Raw genomic sequence first — 22,863 nt, 5'->3', positions numbered from 1 at the left:
GAGATAGATAGTGTCTGGACCTGATTTTCTGATAAACATAGAGGCATCTGCCCTAGATTGAATGAACCCAAGAGAGAGAAGGACAGAGTGGATGGTGTAGAACCAAGCTCTTGAGGCTTGTTTGAGTCCATAGATAGCCTTATTTAATTTGCAAACCAAATGCGGTGCTCCCTGCTCAAAACCTAGAGGCTGCCTCATATAGATGTCCTCCTTCAACTCTCCATTCAGAAAGGCATTATTCACATCTAGATGAGTCACTTTCCAACCATAGCTGACAGCCACTGTGAGAATAAGTCTGATAGTTGCTGGTTTCACTACTGGACTAAATGTCTCTGTAAAATCAAAACCAGGCTGTTGTGAAAATCCTTGAGCAACAAGCCTAGCCTTGTGTCTTGCTATCTCTCCAGAAAGATGAAGTTTAAGTTTGAAGATCCATGTGCAGCCAACAAGATTTTTCCCAGGTGGAAGAGTGGTCAAAATCCAAGTTTTGTTCCTGAGAAGAGCTAAGAACTCAGCTTGCATAGCTGCTTTCCATGCTGGTAAAAGAAGAGCCTCTTGAGCAGATTTTGGAGTGTAATGAGAGTAAGCTTGAAGAGTATAGAGTTTAGGCTTGAATACCCCTGCCTTAGACCTGGTAGTCATGTGATGTTTACTGGATATTTGAGGTTCATCTACAGGGGCAACATTAGAGGCTGACTCTGGGCCTGGACTCGAGCCTTGCTCATCTGCATCAAGGTGTAAATCAGAGGACGCAGAAGGAATATCATCAGAACCTGGAGTCTGAGCAGTAGGTGAACAAGGAGGAACTTGAGCAGATTCAGAGGATACAGCAGTAAGCTGATCCAGATGAGAAATAACAACATGTGGAGAAGACCCTGAAGCATCTGATGTAGCCTGAGGAAAAATAGAGTTGTAAGGGAAAACATGCTCATTAAAAACCACATCTCTAGATACAATCACTCTTCCATCTGGCAAGAGAACCTTATAACCTTTATGTGATCCACTGTATCCAAGAAAAATTGAATTCACAGACCTATTTTCCAACTTGTGATTGTTATATGGCCTGAGCAGTGGATAGCATGAACATCCAAACACTCTCAAAACAGTATAGTCAGGCTTCTTGGAGAACAATTTCTCAAAAGGTGAGATGTTATTGATCACCTTAGATGGCATCCTATTGATTAGGTAGACTGCAGCAGCAAAAGCATCATCCCAAAAGATTGTTGGAAGTGAAGATTGTGCTAGGAGTGCGAGACCAGTCTCCACTACATGTCTGTGCTTCCTCTCTGCCAAGCCATTCTGCTGTGGAGTGTAAGGACAGGAAATCCTATGAGAAATCCCATTATCTCTGAGAAAAGAGGTCAAGGCCTGAAACTCTCCTCCCCAATCAGATTGTAGGCTCTTAATTTTAGTTTGCAGAAGAGTCTCAGATGATGCTTTGAACATTTTGAAGACATCTATAACAGCACCTTTAGTTTTTAGCAAATAAATCCATGCAAATCTTGTGCAGTGATCCACAAACGAGACATAGTATCTATAGCCATTTCTGGAAGTAATTGGGGAAGGTCCCCAGAGATCAGAGTGCACAAGGGCAAGAGGAGAAGAGACTACAGATTCTGAAGCACTATATGGCAGTCTATGTGCCTTAGATATGCAACAAGAATCACAGAAAAGAGTTTCATTGATTGATTCAACAGGAACATTACAACTCTTAAGGACATTTTTCACAATATCTACAGAGGGATGTCCTAATCTGTTATGCCACAATGTTAAATGAGAATCAACATCATGGTTTACATTAACACTAGAAGCAGAAATGGCTGAGCTAACTGAGTGGACAGCCGGGTTGCCTTGATTGAATTGAGCAGGAAATGTGGTGATGGAGCTATGGCTTCTCTTGATTGGTGAGTGGTCTACTAGGAAGTGATACAATCCCTTGTCAAAAACTCCCCGGAGCACGGTTTCCCGGGTTCCCAGATCCTTGACAAAACAATGGTCAGGGTGAAATTCAAAGAAGACAAGGTTATCTCTAGCAAACTTAGACACACTCAAAAGATTTTTGGTTATACTAGGCACATGTAATAGGTTTTTCAACATCAGTTTTCTTGAGAAACTAGAATGAGGTTTCAGCTCAGATTCACCAATATTAGAGATAGCTACTGCAGATCCATTCCCAAGTAAGAGTTTCTTACCTCCTGCATATTCAGAGCTGGTGTTCAGGTTGCTTAAATCACCAGAGACATGATGAGTGGCTCCAGAATCTGGATACCAAGCAGTTGATGCACTAGAATCAAAGCCAAATTCTGAGGTTGCAGCTGAGTTGAGTGAAGCTGGAGACCTTGTTGCTGCTGCCTGCATCAGGTGAGCAGAGGGATTAAAGAATCCTTGATGTTGTGAACCTTGAAAACTTGGTCGAAATTGTGGCTGAGGCTGTGGAGGAGTGAAATTCTGCTCAAAACGGTGCCAACATTTAGCAGCAGTGTGACCCGGTTTTTCACACAACTGACAAATCACTTTGTTGTTGCCTCTGCCAAAACCTCTAGCACCTCTTCCTCCTCTCTGGTTTCTCGAGCCTCCTCTCCCACCTCCTTGATCAGATCTGGAGTTGCTGTTGGGATTGAAGTCTCTCTTTTGAGTTATCTGTTGCATCAGATTAAGCACAGGCTGTGAGCCCTCTGTGCTAGATGAGAAGGACCTTGTATTCTCCATTCTGGACTCAAAAGTGAGGAGGAAGGCAGTGGCATCTCCTATACTCCAAGAGTCTGATCTGGAGCTTATAGCACACACTGCAGGGTCATATTCTTGACCAAGACCACCAAGGATGTGCATAATCTGCTCATCTTCAGATATTCTACACCCCACTGATCCCAGAAGATCAATATAATTCTTCATTTTTCCAATGTATTCACTCATGGAGAGTGAATCTTTTCTCTGATTTTGCAGCATTTGCCTATACTGCATTATCTTGGCAGTTGATCTACTAGCGTAGTTTGTCTCAAGGGCACTCCAGATGTCCCTTGCAGACCTCAATCCCACGACTAAACCAAGAGCTCCTTCTGACAGTGAAGAGAGAAGCCAAGCTGCCAACCTTCTGTCCTGCCTTTGCCAGGATATAAAATCTTCATTTGGAGTGATGGATCCTCCTTCTCCTTCCGCTACAAAGATTGTTTTAGGTGGTGGCTGTTTCTCACCATTCAGATAGCCTTCAAGCCCATAGCCGTAGGCCGTGACATCCACTTGCTGCTGCCACATCAAGAAATTTGTATCTGTAAGTTTTACAGAGATTGGTGGCAATTGCGCATAAGAGGGTTGAGTTCCTTGACTCAGAGTAACCCCTCCAGAAGATGAGTTGGAGCTTGCCATTCCTTGAAAACAAACAAAAGAAGAAAAAGGGATAACAAGAGACAAGATCAAGAAGATCTTGCTCTGATACCATAAAGGAAGAGACCAAGATCAATATTTGTAAAGTAAAGATGCATTGTAGCTGAAAATAGAAAGTTTGTAATTTGAGCTCAAGAACACTGTTTCATTCCACACTGATTGAGATTACAGATTCGGTTTTTTATACTACTCAATCGAACCATCTAGACCTCTATTCAGTTACACAAACAAACATCAAAACTAACAAACTCTTGTACACACTAATCCTTTCATTAATGCTTCCTTGAACGTACAGGATCCAGCTGGCTGAGATGGCAATGATCTAGTGCTCACACAACAAGCTTCAGCTCGTGCACTCTCTTTTCCAAGTGTGCATGAGTCCATGTCACGACTGCCACGTCCTCCATGCACGTCAGCTCTGCTTTCTTGATCTTTAACATTATCACCAACTTCATCATCTTTGAGCTCTAGGATCTTGACACTTCTAACAACACCGACTAAGGACTTTTGACAACTTTCGAAACAATCGAGGAATATTGAAAATTTGTATTCCTACTTTAGGAAAGGGAAAAGAAAAAAATTTAGCATTTTTTCTTTAACTTTTCCACAAAATTGATACGTGTATAAAGAGGGGAAAATGTAACGTTGCAGGAGTGGGTTCACTGCTAGCGAAGAGGCCTCAAACGATGGCGTTTTCGAGCGACAACAACGTCGGAGAGGATGAGTTCTCCGACGATGGGTCGCAGATGGGGGAGAAGAAGCGGCGGCTGAACATGGAGCAGGTGAAAACCCTAGAGAAGAATTTCGAGCTCGGGAACAAGCTCGAGCCTGAACGCAAAGTGCAGCTGGCTCGAGCCCTCGGGCTCCAGCCGCGCCAGATCGCCATCTGGTTCCAGAACAGGAGAGCCAGATGGAAAACAAAGCAATTGGAAAAAGATTACGAGATTTTGAAAAGACAATTTGAAGCAATTAAAGCTGAGAATGAAGCCCTACACACGCACAATCACAAGCTTCATGCTCAGGTAAATTCTTTATTTTTTTTGTTTCATTAATTTTAAGTATTCAATTTTGGTCTTGTTGAGAATTAAAAATTTGCAAATAATACATAAGTGCAACTCCTTAAATTATTCAGGTAATATCTTACTAATGTGAGTTCGGGTGTGCAGATAGTGGCCTTAAAGAAGAGGGAGGCGACGGAATCCATCAATCTGAACAAGGAAACGGAGGGCTCGTACAGCAACCGGAGCGAGAACAGCTCAGAGAGGAAGATCGAGAGCCCGATCTTAGGGGGGAGGCAGCTCTTTCCCCCGGCCGCGTCGAGGCCGGAAATGCAGCACGCGGTTAAGGAAGAGGGGTTGTGTAATATGTTTGTTGGGATGGATGATCAACCCGGATTTTGGCCATGGATAGAGCAACACCAGTTTAATGTAATTAATTAAATCTTGAAAATGATTTGATTAAATCTGCACCCTTGGTTTGAATTGGCCTATGGAGATGAAGGAATTAATTGGCCAAGTTTGAATATTTTGTTGAGATGATCATCGATTTTTTTTTTCTTCCAAATATCTTTGTTTTAATTTGTTGTACAAATTATTAGTAAAAGTTAATATCGCACGGTTGCGACACTTTTCGGGTCGAATTTATGAGTAAATGTTCTTGATATAGTTTTATTATTATTATTCATTTTTTGAGCGATTAAGTTTTTGAAAGTGTGATAGATTCGTTTTATTTGAGAGAGAGAGAGAGAGAATCAAGCACTGGTTTCGAGGGGAGGAAGATGACAAACAGATAAGAAGAGGAAGAAAACAAAGAAGGTTAGAAAAATGTTAATTCTCGTGAAGGAGACATTGCATAAATCCTTTTCTTGCTTATGCTGACAGCAAAGCTTCATATATAACATTGATTCATCTCTGTCATTCATAAAATCCACTTCCAATTCAATACAAATTGCAAATTTGTCAAACAAAATATTACCTAATCAAATCTCTCTCTCTCTCTCTCGGTTTGCAAGCATTCCCACTCTAATTCATCACTTTGAAGCTTATATTGTTTGTAGATTTTTTGGACTAAAATACGAAGCTATGAACATTATACTCCCTCCGTCCCGGGCTACTCGCTCCTTTCCTTTTCGGCACAGAGATTAAGGAATGAGTGTATAGGAAAGTCAAAAATGACGGCTGTAGGTGAAAATTTTTACTAAAAATGGAAAGAGTGCAAGTAACTTGGGACGCCCAAAAAGGAAATAAGTGCGAGTAGCTTGGGACGGAGGGAGTATATGAAAATCAAAACTGGATAGCAACCATCACAAAGCTTAATTAACTTGTAAGTATCCATCTTGATTTCACTAGTAAAACAAATACAGTAATTAATTGGAAATTTATCACGTGTACTAAACTTTGTAAATTTAATCTGTATGGTAGATTGGAAATTAAAAGGGATATTTATAGAAAAAATAAAAGAAATAATTGAGAGGCAGGTTTCAGTAAAGGTACGAAAAATGGTCAGGATTGGATGGATGGGCAGTGATTGGATTTTTTCTCGAAATGGAGCCCTCATTCCAAGGGGGGTATCAGTGATAATGACGTAATATCCAGCCTTGTATACATCATCTACCTTTTCTTTTTTCTTTTTCTTTTTTTGGCTTTTCTCACTCATCCATCGTCGAGGATTGAATTTTCCGAGTTTCGAATTCCATTTAATATAGTGGTGAAAAATAGGGATTTCATAAGAATAAACAGAAATTAATGAATAGTTTTGATTGGTAGGTAGTACTTTCTTACTCTAGGAAATGCATTGTTTATTTCATGGGTAGTACTTGTAGAGTGTTTAATATTCTATCTGTCTTGTTAAAGTAAGGCGTATGATTTTCAGCATAAGATTTGATACCGTGTTATTTTATCCATTAAATGAAGAATAAAGTAGAATAACATATTTGATGTCATATTCAAGTTTATAATTATAATCTAAGTCTGCCCATAGTTCGTTCTTTCTAACTCACTATTTAGTTTATCCTTAGAAATTTTGTGTTTAATTTGTGAATCCATTATTACTCTTCGAATTGACAGTGATAAAGATTTTGATCATCTCGTATGTTCTTAGATTTACGGGATTTGATGATTTAGTGTTGTTCTTCTTCCGACAATAACTAGCTTAAAATACCAATTACGTCCCTTGATAATGAGACATTTGTTTTCAGCACGAGATTTAAAAATGTAGTGTGTAATTAGTTAAATAGAGATAATAATGTAATAAAGATTAAAAGTATTGTCCTTTACCAACAAAGAAATAAATGTCTAATTTACCTTAGATCGTCCCAAAAAAATTACGAATAACTTATCAAGGGACTTAAAAATCATATCTTGTTCGTTGACTGGACTCTGATCCGTGTTTCTTATCTTGAGTTTAGTATCTTGGTATTTCTTGTTCAGTATCAAACGAACTCCAAAATCCAAACAATTTGACAAAACGAGAATGGATAGGATATATAGCAGATAGTATTCATCTAAGAACATCTCCATTCATGCTCTTGCCAAAGAGCATGGATGTGGTTCCGACCCCATATTTATTAATTTTTTACTTTCTGTTCTTCCCCAAGAGCACAATACCCACATACATGCTCTTCCGCAAGGACATGCTCAAGGGTCCTACCATTCCATTATTTAATTTAAATACTTCAATTACTAAAACTATTTCTACAATATAAAAATACATTAAAAATACTCGAACTACTATTACAAATTTTAAAAAAATAAAAATTACATACTTAAATCCTAAAAAATAAAGATTACATACTTAAAATTCTAAAAAATAAAAATTACATAATTAAAATCCTTAAAATCCTACAAATTGATGAGAGAATTTAGATGAGAATTGTATAGTGTGGTGTAAAAAATTTTGTGTTGAAATGGGGTATTTATAGATTAAAAATGTGAATTTTGGGGGGAAAAATTGAAAAATAAATTAAAAGTGGTGAGAAAACAGATATAATTTATTGGGAAGTGGGAATTTTTTTTTTCAAAACGATTTTTAAATTAAAATTCATTTTTTTTAAAATGAAAACTGCCAACAACTAAGCCGTTGGCCAATTGTGTGCTGCCACGTCGTCCTGCTCAGTGGCACGGACGTGCTCGATGTATCAAGCAGCGTCGTGCCATCGGCAAGAGTGCAGCGGCGGACAAGGCGCTGTCGTGCCGTCGGCACGGACGCCGTCCCTCCCAGCAATCACTGTTGGGGATGCTCTAAAGTATCATCATGCTATATCTTACGGTGCTCTTTCAACATTTGTCGGCTTTTTACAATATAAGGATTAGGTATCCTATGAAGTACCTATATCCTAACAACTGAAATTCGTGGAAGCTACGAATCTTGAGGATATTTATAATTTTAATAATTGTTGAACAGAAAATTAAATAATGTTAGAAAAAGGAGGATCAATATGGGATCATGTGCACAATCAATAGAAAATGGCTGGAAGACTTTTGAGTTTTGTATTATATCAATTTTTGAGATGCGATTCTGAAATTAAATCTAGTGGAAATAAATAAGTAAATAAAAATTAAATTGCTGAAGTTAAGCTGCTCAAGTGGCCACATGCACTCTGCATTCGCACCAGAAATAAAAATTAGGGTTCGTTAGAGTTGATGAAATTTTTTATATTTTTTCATATTGCTCGTAATTTTTTATAAATAAGTGTGAAACAGATAATGCCAGGAAATATTTTATCGCTTTATTTAATAAAACTTCAATATTGCGAAAACTCTGTAATACAAAAGGGCAGCTTGAATTTTATATTTTGAGTATGTGGTAAAAAAAGTTAATTTAATTAAATATGATTGGCATTTTCCAGTGTTATTTTTTATTTTTATTTTTTACTTTTTTTTACTTCCATTTTTCCAGTGTTACATGAATCCAATTTTCATTATATTTGTCTTTTGATTCGACACCACTCTATGCATACACATATATAGGGATAGTGAATGATCATAATTCAAAAGTTCTTTTTTTTTTAAAATTAACCAGTGTTTTTATGTATATATGTAGGATAACTCATTTGGCATATAAGCTATGGTTATAGAGTTTAAGTTTTAAAACCACATAATCTTGTAGATTATTTTATCTTTACTTCTTGACAAAATTTTGTTGAAGCACTTTTGATATTTGTAGGGCTATTTTATTACTCGTCACAATTTTAGAGATAAAATAACTATCTCAATAAACCTAGCTAGGAAGTACATATATATGGCCTAGAGCAAAAGCATGTTTTATTTATTTTTTATATTTGTAATGAAGACATATTATCGTGACCAGCACATGAAACATGATCGGGTAATTAACAATTGAAATATACAAATAAAAAATAATTAACTAAAAGGTTTTACATTCTAATGGCTGCTGCAGACGATGGATTTGAGTCTATGTCAACGAATCTTTGATAAAAATATTTTAGCAATAAGCTCGATCAAAATGAAAAAATGATACTCCCTCCGTCCCACGTTACTTGAGAGGTTTCTTTTCGGCACGAGATTTAAGAAAATTGTGTTCAATTAAGTTATATAAAGTAAAATAAAGTGGAAGAGAGAATAAAGTATGAGAGATGTGAGAAAGTAAAGTAAAAGAAAGAATAAAGTTGGTGTGATTAGATGCTTTGTTTTTAGTCAAAAAGAGAAATGACTCAAGTAACTTGAGACAACACAAAAGATAATACTAACTCAAGTAACTTGGGACGGAGGGAGTACTAATTAAGTGTTAATTTGAGTGAATTATAATGAGATTCTAAAAAGTAATTATGAGCATGTGTTTTCGAGGTTGATTCTCTAAGTACAGAATTATTAGTATTTAATAGAAGGAACGTGCCCACAATTAATTGTTGTCGATGATAATCATTAAGTCATTATTCTTCTCAAGTCCTATTAAAATCCTATGTAAGCAGCCCTCCTTATTTTCAGTAAAAAATAAGTCCGCCATTTTCTTTCCCTTTCTTATCCTTTTAAATGAATTATAAATTATGGTACATTATACAATAAGAAGTAGTATTAATTTACTTGAAATAAATGAAATTAAATTGACCCTAAAATATCAGAGACTAAATTGGTGTATGATCGCTCAAATATTAACTTCGCTAGAACAAATTCTCATTCTATCAACAGAAAACTCTGTAGTTAATTAATTAATACCCAAAATCCACCATTAAAATTGACTATCGGCGGATTTGTAATGCCTGAAATATTTCGCTCATGAATAGTTTTGCCGGTGGAGGAAAACCGCTGGTAAAATTCACTAAAATGTTACAATTATCTGACCAATCTATTACCAGCAGAGGAACACCGCTGGTAATATTTTGCTCATGAATAGTTTTGCCGGCGGAGGAACACCGCTGGTAATAGATTGGTCAGATAATTGTAACATTTTGCCATAAAAAAAGGTCAGTTGACATATCATCATATAAATTGCCGGAAAAAAAAGGCAGATGAGATAATTGCAAAACTTTCATTTTTTGTGATTTAATTTTCAGATTTCAAATAAAATGGTATTGACCAAAATTTAATTATATTTTCTACTCCATTTCCGTAGGTCATATCAGCTGTTTGGATAGGTGGGCTACAATATTTAATAGCTTGGCCCATTAAAGAGTAATTAGGTCCGGTATTTTTAATAAGGCTGTTCCATTAGTTACTGAAATTGGACCATTTCAAAGCCTTAAAAGTAGCCCAAAGTGGGGCATAGCCCATTCTCCTTTTCTATTCATAGGCCCACTCTCTTTTCTTTACGTAAAATGATAATAAATGCACTCTTACATTTCTCTTTTTAGACTTGTAAAGTGTAGTAGTATTTTGGATGTCGTAAGCCAAAGACCATAACTAGTCATGAAATCTTAGGTGAACCCATCACTAAGGGTCGTTTGATAGGGAATATGAGATAAGATAAAATATGATATTAGTATACATTTTAGGTCACATGACTCCCTTATTATGTAGTTATTTATCCTAGCAATATTTTTGTAGCTACTATTGTATGATTTAAAATATATTGTATATGAGTGAGGTATAATACCCAAGCAAATGGTAAGTTGAACGAGAAATAAATAAATAAAAAAGCAAAGGCACTTAGAATTTCAGAGAAAAATGAGGTATTTATTCTGCTATTACAGGCATTTTGTACCTCTGTATTGAAAGCTGTTAAAGAATGTGAGGTGATTGATGTATTTATTCTACATACTCTATTACAATAACTGTTTAATTGAAATTTAAAAAAAAAACAACAATTGATGATATTATATGAATCTAGAGATGGCAAAGGGCCAAATAGAATATGGTAGAAAAAATAGGGCATCGGATTCTTACAACCTTTCCTTTTAAGATCTTTTTTGCTCTGCTTCACGTGGGGACTTTTGACCTTCTTTGCTCTTTTAATATGGACTTATTAGTCTATTTTAATTCAGTAATTGCATAGAATATTCAAGATTTGTATAAAGGTGATGAAGAGAGCGACATTTGAATTCCATCAAAAAATAGTTAATGCAACTCAAAACACATAGTAATAGTAATATATATATATATATATATATATATGGGTGCATGATAACCCCAATTTCCGTAATAACCCTATAACTAAATCTGGACCACACATTTTTAAAATCACGTGGTCTAGATTCAAACTTAGATTTACTTCATAAAAAAAAGCGCGGGGGTAAATATGTCATTTCGCTCATGATAAAATTTACGTATCCAAATTTCGCTCATTTAATTTCTGAATTTCGCTCATTTTATCATTTTATCAGTCAGTCAAAAGTATCATTTTATCAACTCAGAGTATCATTCTATCCGACAAAACTATCATTCTATGCAATAAACCTAACATATATCATTTTATCAGTCAGTCAAAAGTATCATTTTATCAACTCAGAGTATCATTCTATCCGGCAAAACTATCATTCTATGCAATAAACCTATCATTTTATCAGTCAGTCAAAAGTATCATTTTATCAACTCAGAGTATCATTCTATCCGGCAAAACTATCATTCTATGCAATAAACATATCATTTTATCATTTTACGTGATATTTGGCGAAATTCAGAAATTAAATGAGGGAAATGACAGTTTTACTCCCGCGCTTTTTTTTTATGAAGTAAATCTAAGTTTGAATCTCAAAACTATCATTCTATGCAATAAACCTATCATTTTATCATTTTACGTGATATTTGGCGAAATTCAGAAATTAAATAAGGGAAATGACAGTTTTACCCCCGCGCTTTTTTTTATGAAGTAAATCTAAGTTTGAAATGATACTCTGAGTTGATAAAATGATAAAATGATAGTTTTGTCGGATAGAATGATACTCTGAGTTGATAAAATGATAGTTTTGCCGGATAGAATGATACTCTTAGTTGATAAAATGATAGTTTTGCCGGATAGAATGATACTTTTAGTTGATAAAATGATAGTTTTTCCGGATATAATGATACTCTGAGTTGATAAAATGATAGTTTTATTGATTTGTAGGTATGTACATTCCTGCATACAATGATAGTTTTGCCGGATAGAATGATACTCTGAGTTGATAAAATGATAGTTTTCCCGGATAAAATGATACTCTGAGTTGATAAAATGATAGTTTTGCCGGATAGAATGATACTCTCTCTCCACTGTCAGTCTCTCTCACATCTCCACTATTGTGTAATGCATTTATTAAACGATAGAAACGGAGACCATTGTGGGTGTAATGCATCAACGTACCGTTTATAAATGCGCTGTCGCAAGTGTGAGTGCGAGTGATCATCGTCGTCATGGGCAAATGCGAAGCCGGATCGGTCGCGCTCGAGCGTCCTCTCAAGCTGTGGTCTCTCATCCTCGACAGCGTGCGCTGCGGCGGCGGAGGCTTCCAGCGGAAGAAATCTGGCGATAGGAAGGGATCGGAGAAGCTGTCGGAGCTGCTCAAGCAGCCGGAGTGGTGGAAGGGCGATGAGGATGTGAGGAGGAAGGAGGTGTCGCTGCAGTGCTTGAAAAATGATAAAATGATAGTTTTGCCGGATAGAATGATACTCTGAGTTGATAAAATGATAGTTTGTTGGATATAATGATACTCTGAGAAATTGAATGCAGTGTTTAATTCACGTTTTCTTCTTACCCGCCCAATTTTATAACGAAATGACAATTTTGCCCTTAATATATCCGAAATATGATAGTTTTATTTGATAAAATGATAGTTTTGTTAGATTAAATCTGGACCACATATTTTAAAAATGTGTGGTGGAGATTTAGTTATAGGGTTATCACACAAATTGGAGTTATCATTATAACGCGCATATATATATATATATATATATATATATATAGTCCCATTATTCACAAATCCACTCTTAAAAATCGAACTAGAGACCAAATTATGGCCCTTAGATCTAGGGTTTAATGGATGAGATTAGACCATACTTTATTAATTTCGCTCCTTCATTAAGTAGACAATTTACTTCAATGCAGGGGTATTTCGGTCAAAACATATATGAGCTCATCTCCTACCCCATCTCATCTTCTCTTATTTGATTACTCAATCCATTTGTACTTGATGGAGTTGCAGACTCAATCGCAGGAGGTCGACGCGCCAACTACCATCACCATCAAGGGGATTTTAGGCTTGTTGATGTCGAATACGGATGCCAAGGAGAACGGGAAGAGAGTCATTTCACTGGGATTGGGGATCCCACTGCCTACTCCTGCTTCCACGCTAGTAATTCCACTCAGGAAGGTGTTGTCGAGGCTCTTTGCTCCGCCAAATTCAACGGCTACGCTCCCACCGCTGGTCTTCTTCTTCTTCTTGTGCTACTACTGCTGCTTCTGCTAGCTTCTGCTTGTTTTTGTTTTTTCATCGTGAATTGAGATTTTAAAGTAGTAGATTTCTTCGATTTCGGTTTAATTTTGCGTTTGGAGGCAAGGATCTAGACGATGAACTTGGAATTATTGAATTAGTTGGAGTATTTGAACCTAATGCGACCTCGATTTTTCAAACGATGTGTTGATTGGCATGCAATTCGGCGGGATATTGAATTGTGCTGTGTGATTCGTTATTCCTTTGTTTACGGATGATGATTCTAGATGACTGCTCACTTGTTTATGAATTTGTGTTTAATTTGCGCTCTACGTGTTTGCGAAAAAGTCACACTCTAATCTGATGCATCGATCGCCTCTCCAAAACAGGGCAATCGCGGGGTATTTGTCACGGGATCTCCCCTACAACCTAGCGGCAGAATCCGTGTATGTCACAGCCGGTTGCATTTTGTTTGATTACTCAATCCACTTGTTCAATTATTGGGGCAGAGTTTTGGTTTTCTGAAGCCGAAGGCTCTTCCGTGGACACTGCAAAAACGAAGTATTTGTAGAAGAATTTGGAGTCCTACTGGATGAAGTAAAAACCTAGTATAATGAAGTAGTATTAACTTTTTGGAATGAAGTAATAAACCTACTTGAATAAATTGTGCTATTATTTACAGTGAATAAAGTAAAAAATATTTCAATGAATTTGAAAGAAACATGTGTTGAATCATGTGAAAACCTATTGGAATGAACTAAAATCCTATTTGAATTAAGTAATGACACATTTGAATGAAGTAATAGACCTACTGGAATAAAGTAAAAATACGTTCATTTCCAATTTATTACGTAATGGATGGAATGAAGTAATACACTTACTTGAATGAAGTATAAAGGTACTAGAATGAGGTAAAAATATATTCATTTTCAATTTATTACGTACTGAATTGAAGTAATAAACCTATTGGAATGAAGTAAACACCTACTAAAATGAAGTAATACCTACTGGAAATAAGTTCTACACTGGTATTTTTCAATTTATTAGTACAATATGTTATATGTCAATATTAATAGTCATTTGGTTCTTTTCATTTCTAATATTATTCATTCATTATATATTAATTCATTTAACCAAGCTATTACTTAAAAAAACCATGTTTAATCAACTACTTTGTAATTAATGTTTTAAAATCTGATCGGTACTGAACCACTGAAAAAGCTTCCGGATCAATTATTGATCATGATACAATACAACTGGCCACACTGCTCCGGTGACATGTGGCATGCAGTCATTAAATGCCTCATCTGCGTAAGCGTGGAACCAACAGCGTGCTTAGGGGCGCTAAGAACACGGCTGCTAATGCCCTAATTAGGCGTGAGAATGACTTAACCTGCCAAAAACTTAGAGAAAGAAATGAAAAAGAGGTTTCATGGTTTTGATTAGAGTGTCCACAATGGGGGAGCCGCGGCCCGCGGCTCGGTGCGCGGCCCCCCATTGCAGAGAGCTGAGAGACGGGGCACAGGGCCGAGAGCCGAGGGTGAGCCGCGACCTACACGCGGCTGAGCCGTGGATTTTAATTTTTTTTTTGTAAATTTCGAAAATTCTTTATAAAATACTACACTTCCATTCATTTTTCCAACTCCATTTTACTTCCATTTTCCTCCAATCTTTCCAATATTTCCTTCCAATTTCAATTCAACCTTGCAACTATGGATTCCGACGATGAACAATTCCAACAAGCGGTAGATCTTGAGTTCCAAAACCTTGTTGCAGCGGTGCGACGTGAAGCCGACGAGGCGGAAGATGCGGCGGCGGCGGTGGCAGTCCCTCGGCCATTCTATCATCGGTGGTATTTCGACCGTGATCATGCCGGGGCTGACCGCCGGTTGATGGAAGACTACTTCAACGAGAACGCCCGTTATCCGACAGAGGTTTTCCGTAGGCGACTCAGAATGTCGCAAAATCTCTTCGTCCATATAGCGACGTGTTTGGCGCAGCGGTTCAAGTGCTTCAACTTGCGATATGATGCCACCGGCCGACCCGGCTTGTCGACATACCAGAAGTGTACGATGGCAATTAGGCAGCTTGCCTATGCCGGGCCCGCTGACATGTTCGACGAATACCTACAGATGGGCGAAGCGACTGCCCTACAGACGTTGAGGCAGTTTTGCATGGGCATTAAGGATATCTTCAAAGGGGAGTATCTACGGAAGCCATCGGCCGATGATTGCCAGAGATTGATTGATATGCACGGGACTGCACATCATTTTCCAGGGATGTTGGGGAGCATCGATTGCATGCACTGGGAGTGTGATGCACTATTTATTAGTACTAAAAATACCTGCAAACATACAGGGTAGATCTAGTATATCTAAAGGTCAGTACCGGATATCGAACACAGGGAATAAGATTGCAACTGACTACCATATACTAAGCGTCATATACTATCTAGAGACACGTGATTTTTGAGTTGATTAATTAAACTAGACTGAAAGAAATAAACAAAAAAATGGAAAACATAAAAAGAATTAATACAAAGCAGGCTTAAGAATGTAGAATTTTAGGATCCAAAAACACAATCGACTTCCTTGAATTACGGTCTCCAGAGCTATTAAGTCGATCACAATTATAGATTAATCCCCCTCCCGAGGTGAGAAACCTGTAGATTAGGTGATAGGATTGAAGTCCCCTTCTAACCCTTAAACCCCTAACTCCTAAAAGCATATAATATCAAAGACCTCACTCAAAACCTCAACTCTCCTGAGTTCTATTGAATTAAGGTGTGAATTATCCCTTTTTCCAAGTCAATTATTTCGTCTCCCGAGTACTCTAATCAACTCTAACATGTATTCAAGAGGTAGCTAATCAATTGAACATAGAAAGCACCAGATAAATCAAATAACTGCAAGAGCTAACAAGGAAAATCAATCGAATATCTATACCAAAAATTATACAAAAGATGTTCTACTCATAGACAAGTAAAAACTACAATTAAAGTAAGAGACATGAAAGAAATTGATAAAACCCAAGGTTGAATCTTCAATCTTCAGTCTTCTCTTGCCTGGATCTGCAGAGCTCCGCTCCAATGGAAGATGGATGAATTATGTGTGTATTATGGAATGGAAAGAGGTGTAGAGATGGAGAAGGATTGGAGGCTCTGAGATAAAAATTATGAATTAGGTTCAGAGGTATTTATAGGCTGGAAAAAGGTTTATTTTTGATAAATTTCGTTCCCTACAAGAAATATGAGAGATTTCGCTTCACAATATAATAATTTCTTTTCTTCCGTGAATTTCTGCCAGATTTTGACTGCACTGCGCGATATTTGTAAAATGGCCATAACTTTCTCCACAGAACTCCGATTTAGATGTTTAAGGTATCCACGCGAAGGTCTTTCGAAGACGAAGATACTGGTATCTAGTAGGGACTGATTGGACTTCAAAATCGCTTCCAGAAAGGGCTCGAACAGAGGCTGCTGCACTTTGGCCTTTTTTCACCTTTTTCTATCTTTTTCTATCATTTATCAACAAACACGTCAAAAAATACCAAACGTATAGCATATGCAATTTAAGAACATAATTTGCATGATTGACATTTAAAACAAGTCAAATCTAGTCCTTAAAAACATGCAAAATCTGTGTTTGTCAGAGTGGAGGAACTGTCCGGTGGCTTGGAAAGGGCAGTTCACTTCTGGTTTCAAAGGCAGACATCCCACGATGATTCTGGAAGCCATTGTTGATTACCGATTGCGAATCTGGCATGCGTATTTTGGGGTCGCTGGATCGAACAACGACATCAACGTTCTACGATCGTCACACATGTTCAATGACGAGAGCCGGGGTGAGGGTCCGCAAGTTAGATTCATGGCCAACGGCACTCAGTACAACATTGGGGTACTATTTGGCCGATGGGATATACCCTCCAAGCGGGTGCTAGGAAGACGATCCGACAACCCGTTGGGCCGAAGCAAACCTACTTCGCGAAAAAACAAGAGGGTGCTAGGAAGGATGTTGAGCGAGCTTTTGGTGTACTCCAAGCGCGATGGGCCATTATACGGTGCCCGGCTCGACAATGGCACGAAAATGATGTCGCAGACATCATGACTGCATGTATCATATTGCACAGTATGATAATAGATGACGAAAGAGTTGCTGCAGAGCGATGGACACCGGAAGATGGTGCTAGTTCGAGCTCGGGTATTGCCATGGAGCCCCTGCAGATGGATGTACCACGTAGTAATGAATACTTGATCCAACGGTACACCGATATGCGGAGCCAAATATCGCATACATAACTGCAAGCTGATATGGTTGAAGAGGTCTGGAACCGTAGAAGGGGCGCCGCAGAGTGATATGGGTTTTCGGGTTGTTGTTTTTAAATTAGAAAACTTTCGTTGTATAATTTTCCTATTTTAATATAATACAACGAAGTTCTTGTTACATTTTATTTTTAGGTTGTGAATTTTTTTATTTACAATCCAAATTATTTTATTTTAATTAAATTTATAAATATCATAAATTTAAAGTCTAATAAAATTTAATATAGTTAAATTAAAAATAATATTAAAAAAAGTGAACAAATTATTTTTTTTTAGAGGGCCACCTTTGGTGACCCTTGTTGTTTTTGTTAAATTTTGTTAATTACTATTGCAGAGGGCCACAAGAGAGCCACGAATGGTGGTCGGACCATATTTGGTGGCCTTCAAGGGCCACCATTGTGGACACCCTTAATGATGTAGGATAAGAGACAGAATCGCGAACCGGTTCAATTATCGGCCATTGCAATTTGCACTGTCGATAGCTACCAGCTAGTAGTTCCACTTCAAAATGGCTAAATATTCTAGTGCTTTTTATTCAATTAGCAATTTTTATACTACAATGTTGAAAATAGCAGACTATATTAGTGTCATCGTCTTAAATTTTATGCCAAACCACCCCTGTCCTCTTTGGCTCTTTCTATAACAATTGCACTTCGATGAGGAAAAAAATGACATTCAACAATGAATAAAACTACTTTTCCATTTTATTACATCCATATATTAAGGATAATTAAATTTTTATTCTTCTATAAAATGATTATGAGCACTATATTCAACAACACAAGATTACCTATAGCCAAACATCTCCAAGTTTAATTATTAATGGTTGGAAAACATATTTTGCAAAAAATTCATTGGATAACTTTTGTAGAGTTGGATTGAAGATGATAAATGCGCTAATTAAGTTTAATGATGATTAATTGATTTTTAATCCTATAACGAAGGCCCACACTCCACATATCAATCTCCTTGGGAATTGGGCCTCGCCTTCTTCGATCAATGATGGTGTACCTTATGCTTATCTTGTGGGACTTCTATGTTCTAAATTTCCAATACTCCACCATGAAATACAAAAACTGTGTAATTCTAGAAATTTAGTACAGTACATACTGACTACTATCTGGAAATAGTGTTGAATTACATAAGATTAATTCCCGTGAACATAAAATAAGGGCTTTTATATAAGTCACATTTTTAATGTATATCTATATAAAATGTAAAGATCGATGATTTTTTTTATTGGAATTACTTTGTATTATGACGTAATAGCACTACTATTATAAGTATTTGAACTACGTATTTGAATCTCTCGTCTCAGGGTATTTTTAGGGGGATGCCTACTGAATTTTGAAGGAATTTGGTGGAACAATTATTTTGATCTTTTATATGGTGTTACTCGATTCTTCGTTTTTTTTTATGTTGAACCCTAAGCGTATGTGTTTATATTAATGATCTTTTTAATGCGATGTCTCCAACTGAATCGTTTATTCAATTTTAAAGCATCTAAATAGTGAAAAAAATAATAATTTGTTTATTTAAACTAGCGCATATGGTATGTACAAAAAAGGTCTTATAATTTTTAAGGATAAATGGCAAAAAAAAAAATCATGAAGTTTGATCAAATTCTGGTTTATCCTATAATTTTTTTAAATGGCCAATTATGTCACAATTTGATATTTTTCTTAATTGTCCTATATCAAAAAATTTCATCATGTTACGTTTCTATATTTATTAATGTAATGCGTACATATGTAAAAATTAAAAACATAATTGACTAATGTAGTAAATGACGTCGTTTAAATAGACCAATGTTTTGTTTTCATGATATTTTTTGTTTATACAATTTCCCCGAAATCATTGACTATGGGGCAACTGAGAAAAATGTCAAATATAATTGGTCATTTTTCAAAATTATGGGATAGACAAGAATTTGACCAAACTTCATGATTTTTTTGGGCCATTACCCTTCTTTTTTTTTTAATCTTTGCCCTATCATCTTAATTTGAATTTCAAATGACTCATTTGCTCTATCCCTCAGTCTCGAGGAGGCTAATTATCTAAGGTTCCTAAATAATTAATGGTAGTTAATGTCATCTTCTTGTACCCAAATTCATGATCATTACATTCAGCTCCATGCGCATGATTATATATTGTAGGAGTAATATAAAGAGAGCAATTCAAATAAAAACGATTATTATAAGATTATTTCATGTGAAAACCGATTCTTATCGTTCATTTAACTAAAGATCCATAAACCAAATCGATACCGACATTCAACAATCGAAAATCCTAAAAAAAAAAAAAAAGGCTGGCGTCAAATTCATGATTAGGGCGTTTCGGCTCTTGCAATGAGTATTTTGAACATAGATTTTGGGCATCTTGGACCATCACAAAACATCAACAAATCAATTTTCCAATCTTAATCCACAAAAAGAATTCACAACGCTCCATAAAAATATTGATCTCGTCATCGGTCATTATATGTCGGAATCTTATAAGTCGATTTACAAAAGTTTAAAAGGGAAGATGATTTGCCATAAAGTGGGAGAAAGTTGGAAAAATGACAAAGGCACAATTATGAGTGCAAAATTCATGTTTATGAAAGTGTGACATATATATATATATATATATATATATATATATATATATATATATAGAGAGAGAGAGAGAGAGAGAGAGAGACTAAAGGTCTGGTCCTAAACATATGACGATTTTACGATTTTGATCCAAAATATTATCTTTTGAATTATTGCATTCTGAACAAATGAAAACGGTTCGAATTTAGTCCATTTTAGATGGAACCATCAAATTTCTAACGATCAACAACAATTAAGTGAATTTTGATTGGATTAACAACTTTTAATTTGAATATGAAGTAGGAGACTCCTCAATTTTCTTTTAATAATATAACCTAACATTTGTTATTGTTTTGTTATAAAAAGACTAAAGGCCATTTGTGGTCCTAAATATTCAAATTAAAAGCTGTTAATCCAGCCAAAATTCACTTAATTGTTGTTGACTGTTAAAAATTTGATGACTCCATCCAAAATGGACTAAATCAGAACCGTTTTCATTTGTTCAGGATGCAACAATTCAAAAGATAATGTTTTTGACTAAAATCGTAAAATTATCATACATTTTGGACCACAAATAGCCTTTAGTCATATATATATATATATATATATATATATATATATATATATATATAGGGATGTATTCATTTCCTTTTTGTATCTTTTGTTCTTTGTTCTTTTTAATCTCAGCCCCACGATTTTGTCATTCGACGGCTAGATTGGTGCTATGTGTCATTTAATAATGCAGATTTTCAGTTGAATAATGCACACCGACTAATAATGCACCATTATTGTGTAATAATGCAGATTTTCAGTTGAATAATGCACACCGACTAATAATGCACCATTATAGTGTAATAATGCAGATCATCTGGACCGTTGATGAATGAGATCTAACGGCTCATATTAAGAAGAATAAAGGATCTAAGGGATGAATAGGAGAATAACGCTCCTATGCTCCTATATATATATATATATATATATATATATATATATATATATATATATATATATATATATATATATATATATTGTGTTGGTAGGTAGTAATAGTTGAAGAGGTGGCATTTAGTGTCACATGTAGTTAAAATAAAGTCCGGAAATGTATCATTCAACTTAGCAAAGCAAAGTGGAGAGAATAATGGAATATATATGCAATAGCAAGAGCTTTAATTTGCCTTTTTTTACATAGGGTTCTATAAGTTGCTATATTGAAATACTGTAATACAAATATTCTTTTAATGTGGGACAATCCACCACCACCGCCGCTGCAACCACTACGGTTGAGACGTTTCATGTATGTGGGTAGAAACATAATTCAAATTTTAGATACGACTGAATCATTGCTATATAACTTGGTAAATTTTAAGCTAGAAAATCACTGTTCAAACAATTGTACTTGCGTGTATCAAATATATACTTTGTATGATTCACAATCACAATTATACGGGAATAGGCTTTTTTCAAAAACAAATTATTATTATTAATATTATTATTTATGGGATTTGCTGTGGTATGACCCACAAGGACACAACAATTTGAAATTAGACGTCCTAGTCACACGAAATAAATAATTTAATTTAACTTACATAGTCGCTTTCACATACACAATTCAATTATTTAAGAGCTAGCTGCTTACTTCCACATCATTGGGCCATCCATGCTTAATCTTCTTTTTTTTTTGACACATATTGCATTAAGTTATAGTTTAATGCTATTTTATCAACACTAATTTTTTCTCTGATAGATATACTAATGAATAATGTTCAAATAAAATATAATTTGTACAGATTACTCACGATCCATTAAATAACTAGGCCAATCAAATAGACCTAAATGGATAATTATAGTTTTTCAAATTCGGAAGTGTATATTATTTGGATTGTCGACAAAATTTCAATAAAAAACTGAAATCTGACCGTTAATCAGAGTGTTGAATAGTCAGAGAAGACCAAAGTTTGGGAAGATAAGTAACATTCCAAGCATCACGTGGCTTGCTTTGCTTTGCTTTGCCCAAATCCAATACTCCATGCCTTATTATTTCAAACTGACATACCTAATATACTAAGTATTCTATTATTACACCTTGTATTGCCAAAAACACCCTACTAAAGTTCCAACAAACTGATTTTCGAACTAACACTAACTGAAACAATATTAAAAAAACAAACCTAAAAAATATCAAAATCTTGACTAGATGCCTAAGTCTTTGAAAAACCTATCTTTAAGTTGATAAAACTCATTAACAAGCATTCTCCATAATTCCAATTCTTGTCCACCAAATATGTTTGTTTAAGCTTATTTTAACAATTTATAAGCTATTTCAATCTATAATAATAATGTAAGAACTTATAAGTTATGAAAGTGTTTGCATATATTATATATAGCTTATCAACTTAAGAGCGAATTAATAGCGAGTAACAAGAAGAAAATCCTAATTAGAAAGAAAAGGTTGAAGACAAATGAAATTTAAGGATTATATATTATAAATAACAATCTAAATATGATTATTTTAATAAAATATTTATTGTTTATAAGATGTAGGAGCTTAGGAAATTTAGGAACTTAATTTTATAGAAATTTATAAACTCTTATAAATTGGTTTAAAGAGGTTATAAGTTCAACCAAATCCCCTTCAAACAAAATGACTATCAAACTAAGAAATTTAAATGCTAAACTTTTTCCAGCAGTATGTGTTCGCATCAACTTTCCGAAAATTTAATTTAACTATAAAATGAACAATAGAAATAAATACATGTAATTATTTTAAATTGCTAAAAAGTTCCTAT

The 22,863-nt window shown here is 35.5% G+C and overlaps 2 protein-coding genes across 2 annotated transcripts; both read left to right on the top strand.

Moving 5' to 3' along the window:
- The first annotated feature begins 3,549 nt into the window (after window positions 1-3,549).
- LOC121770957 (homeobox-leucine zipper protein ATHB-13-like) lies at window positions 3,550-5,020 on the top strand. Its single transcript, XM_042167735.1, has 2 exons — window positions 3,550-4,403; window positions 4,548-5,020. The coding sequence occupies exons 1-2, from the start codon at window positions 4,068-4,070 to the stop codon at window positions 4,818-4,820; spliced, it is 609 nt and encodes a 202-aa protein (XP_042023669.1). The 5' UTR covers window positions 3,550-4,067; the 3' UTR covers window positions 4,821-5,020.
- Window positions 5,021-14,892: 9,872 nt separating this feature from the next.
- On the top strand, window positions 14,893-17,926 carry LOC121770142. The gene is made up of 3 exons (XM_042166934.1): window positions 14,893-15,255; window positions 15,313-15,461; window positions 17,836-17,926. Exons 1-3 carry the CDS (start codon window positions 14,893-14,895, stop codon window positions 17,924-17,926), a joined length of 603 nt encoding a protein of 200 aa, XP_042022868.1.
- The last annotated feature ends 4,937 nt before the right edge of the window (window positions 17,927-22,863 follow it).

Source organism: Salvia splendens, chromosome 16, assembly GCF_004379255.2.
Source record: "Salvia splendens isolate huo1 chromosome 16, SspV2, whole genome shotgun sequence".
Classification (NCBI taxonomy): domain Eukaryota; kingdom Viridiplantae; phylum Streptophyta; class Magnoliopsida; order Lamiales; family Lamiaceae; genus Salvia; species Salvia splendens.
This window is presented reverse-complemented; position numbering and strand designations above follow the sequence as displayed.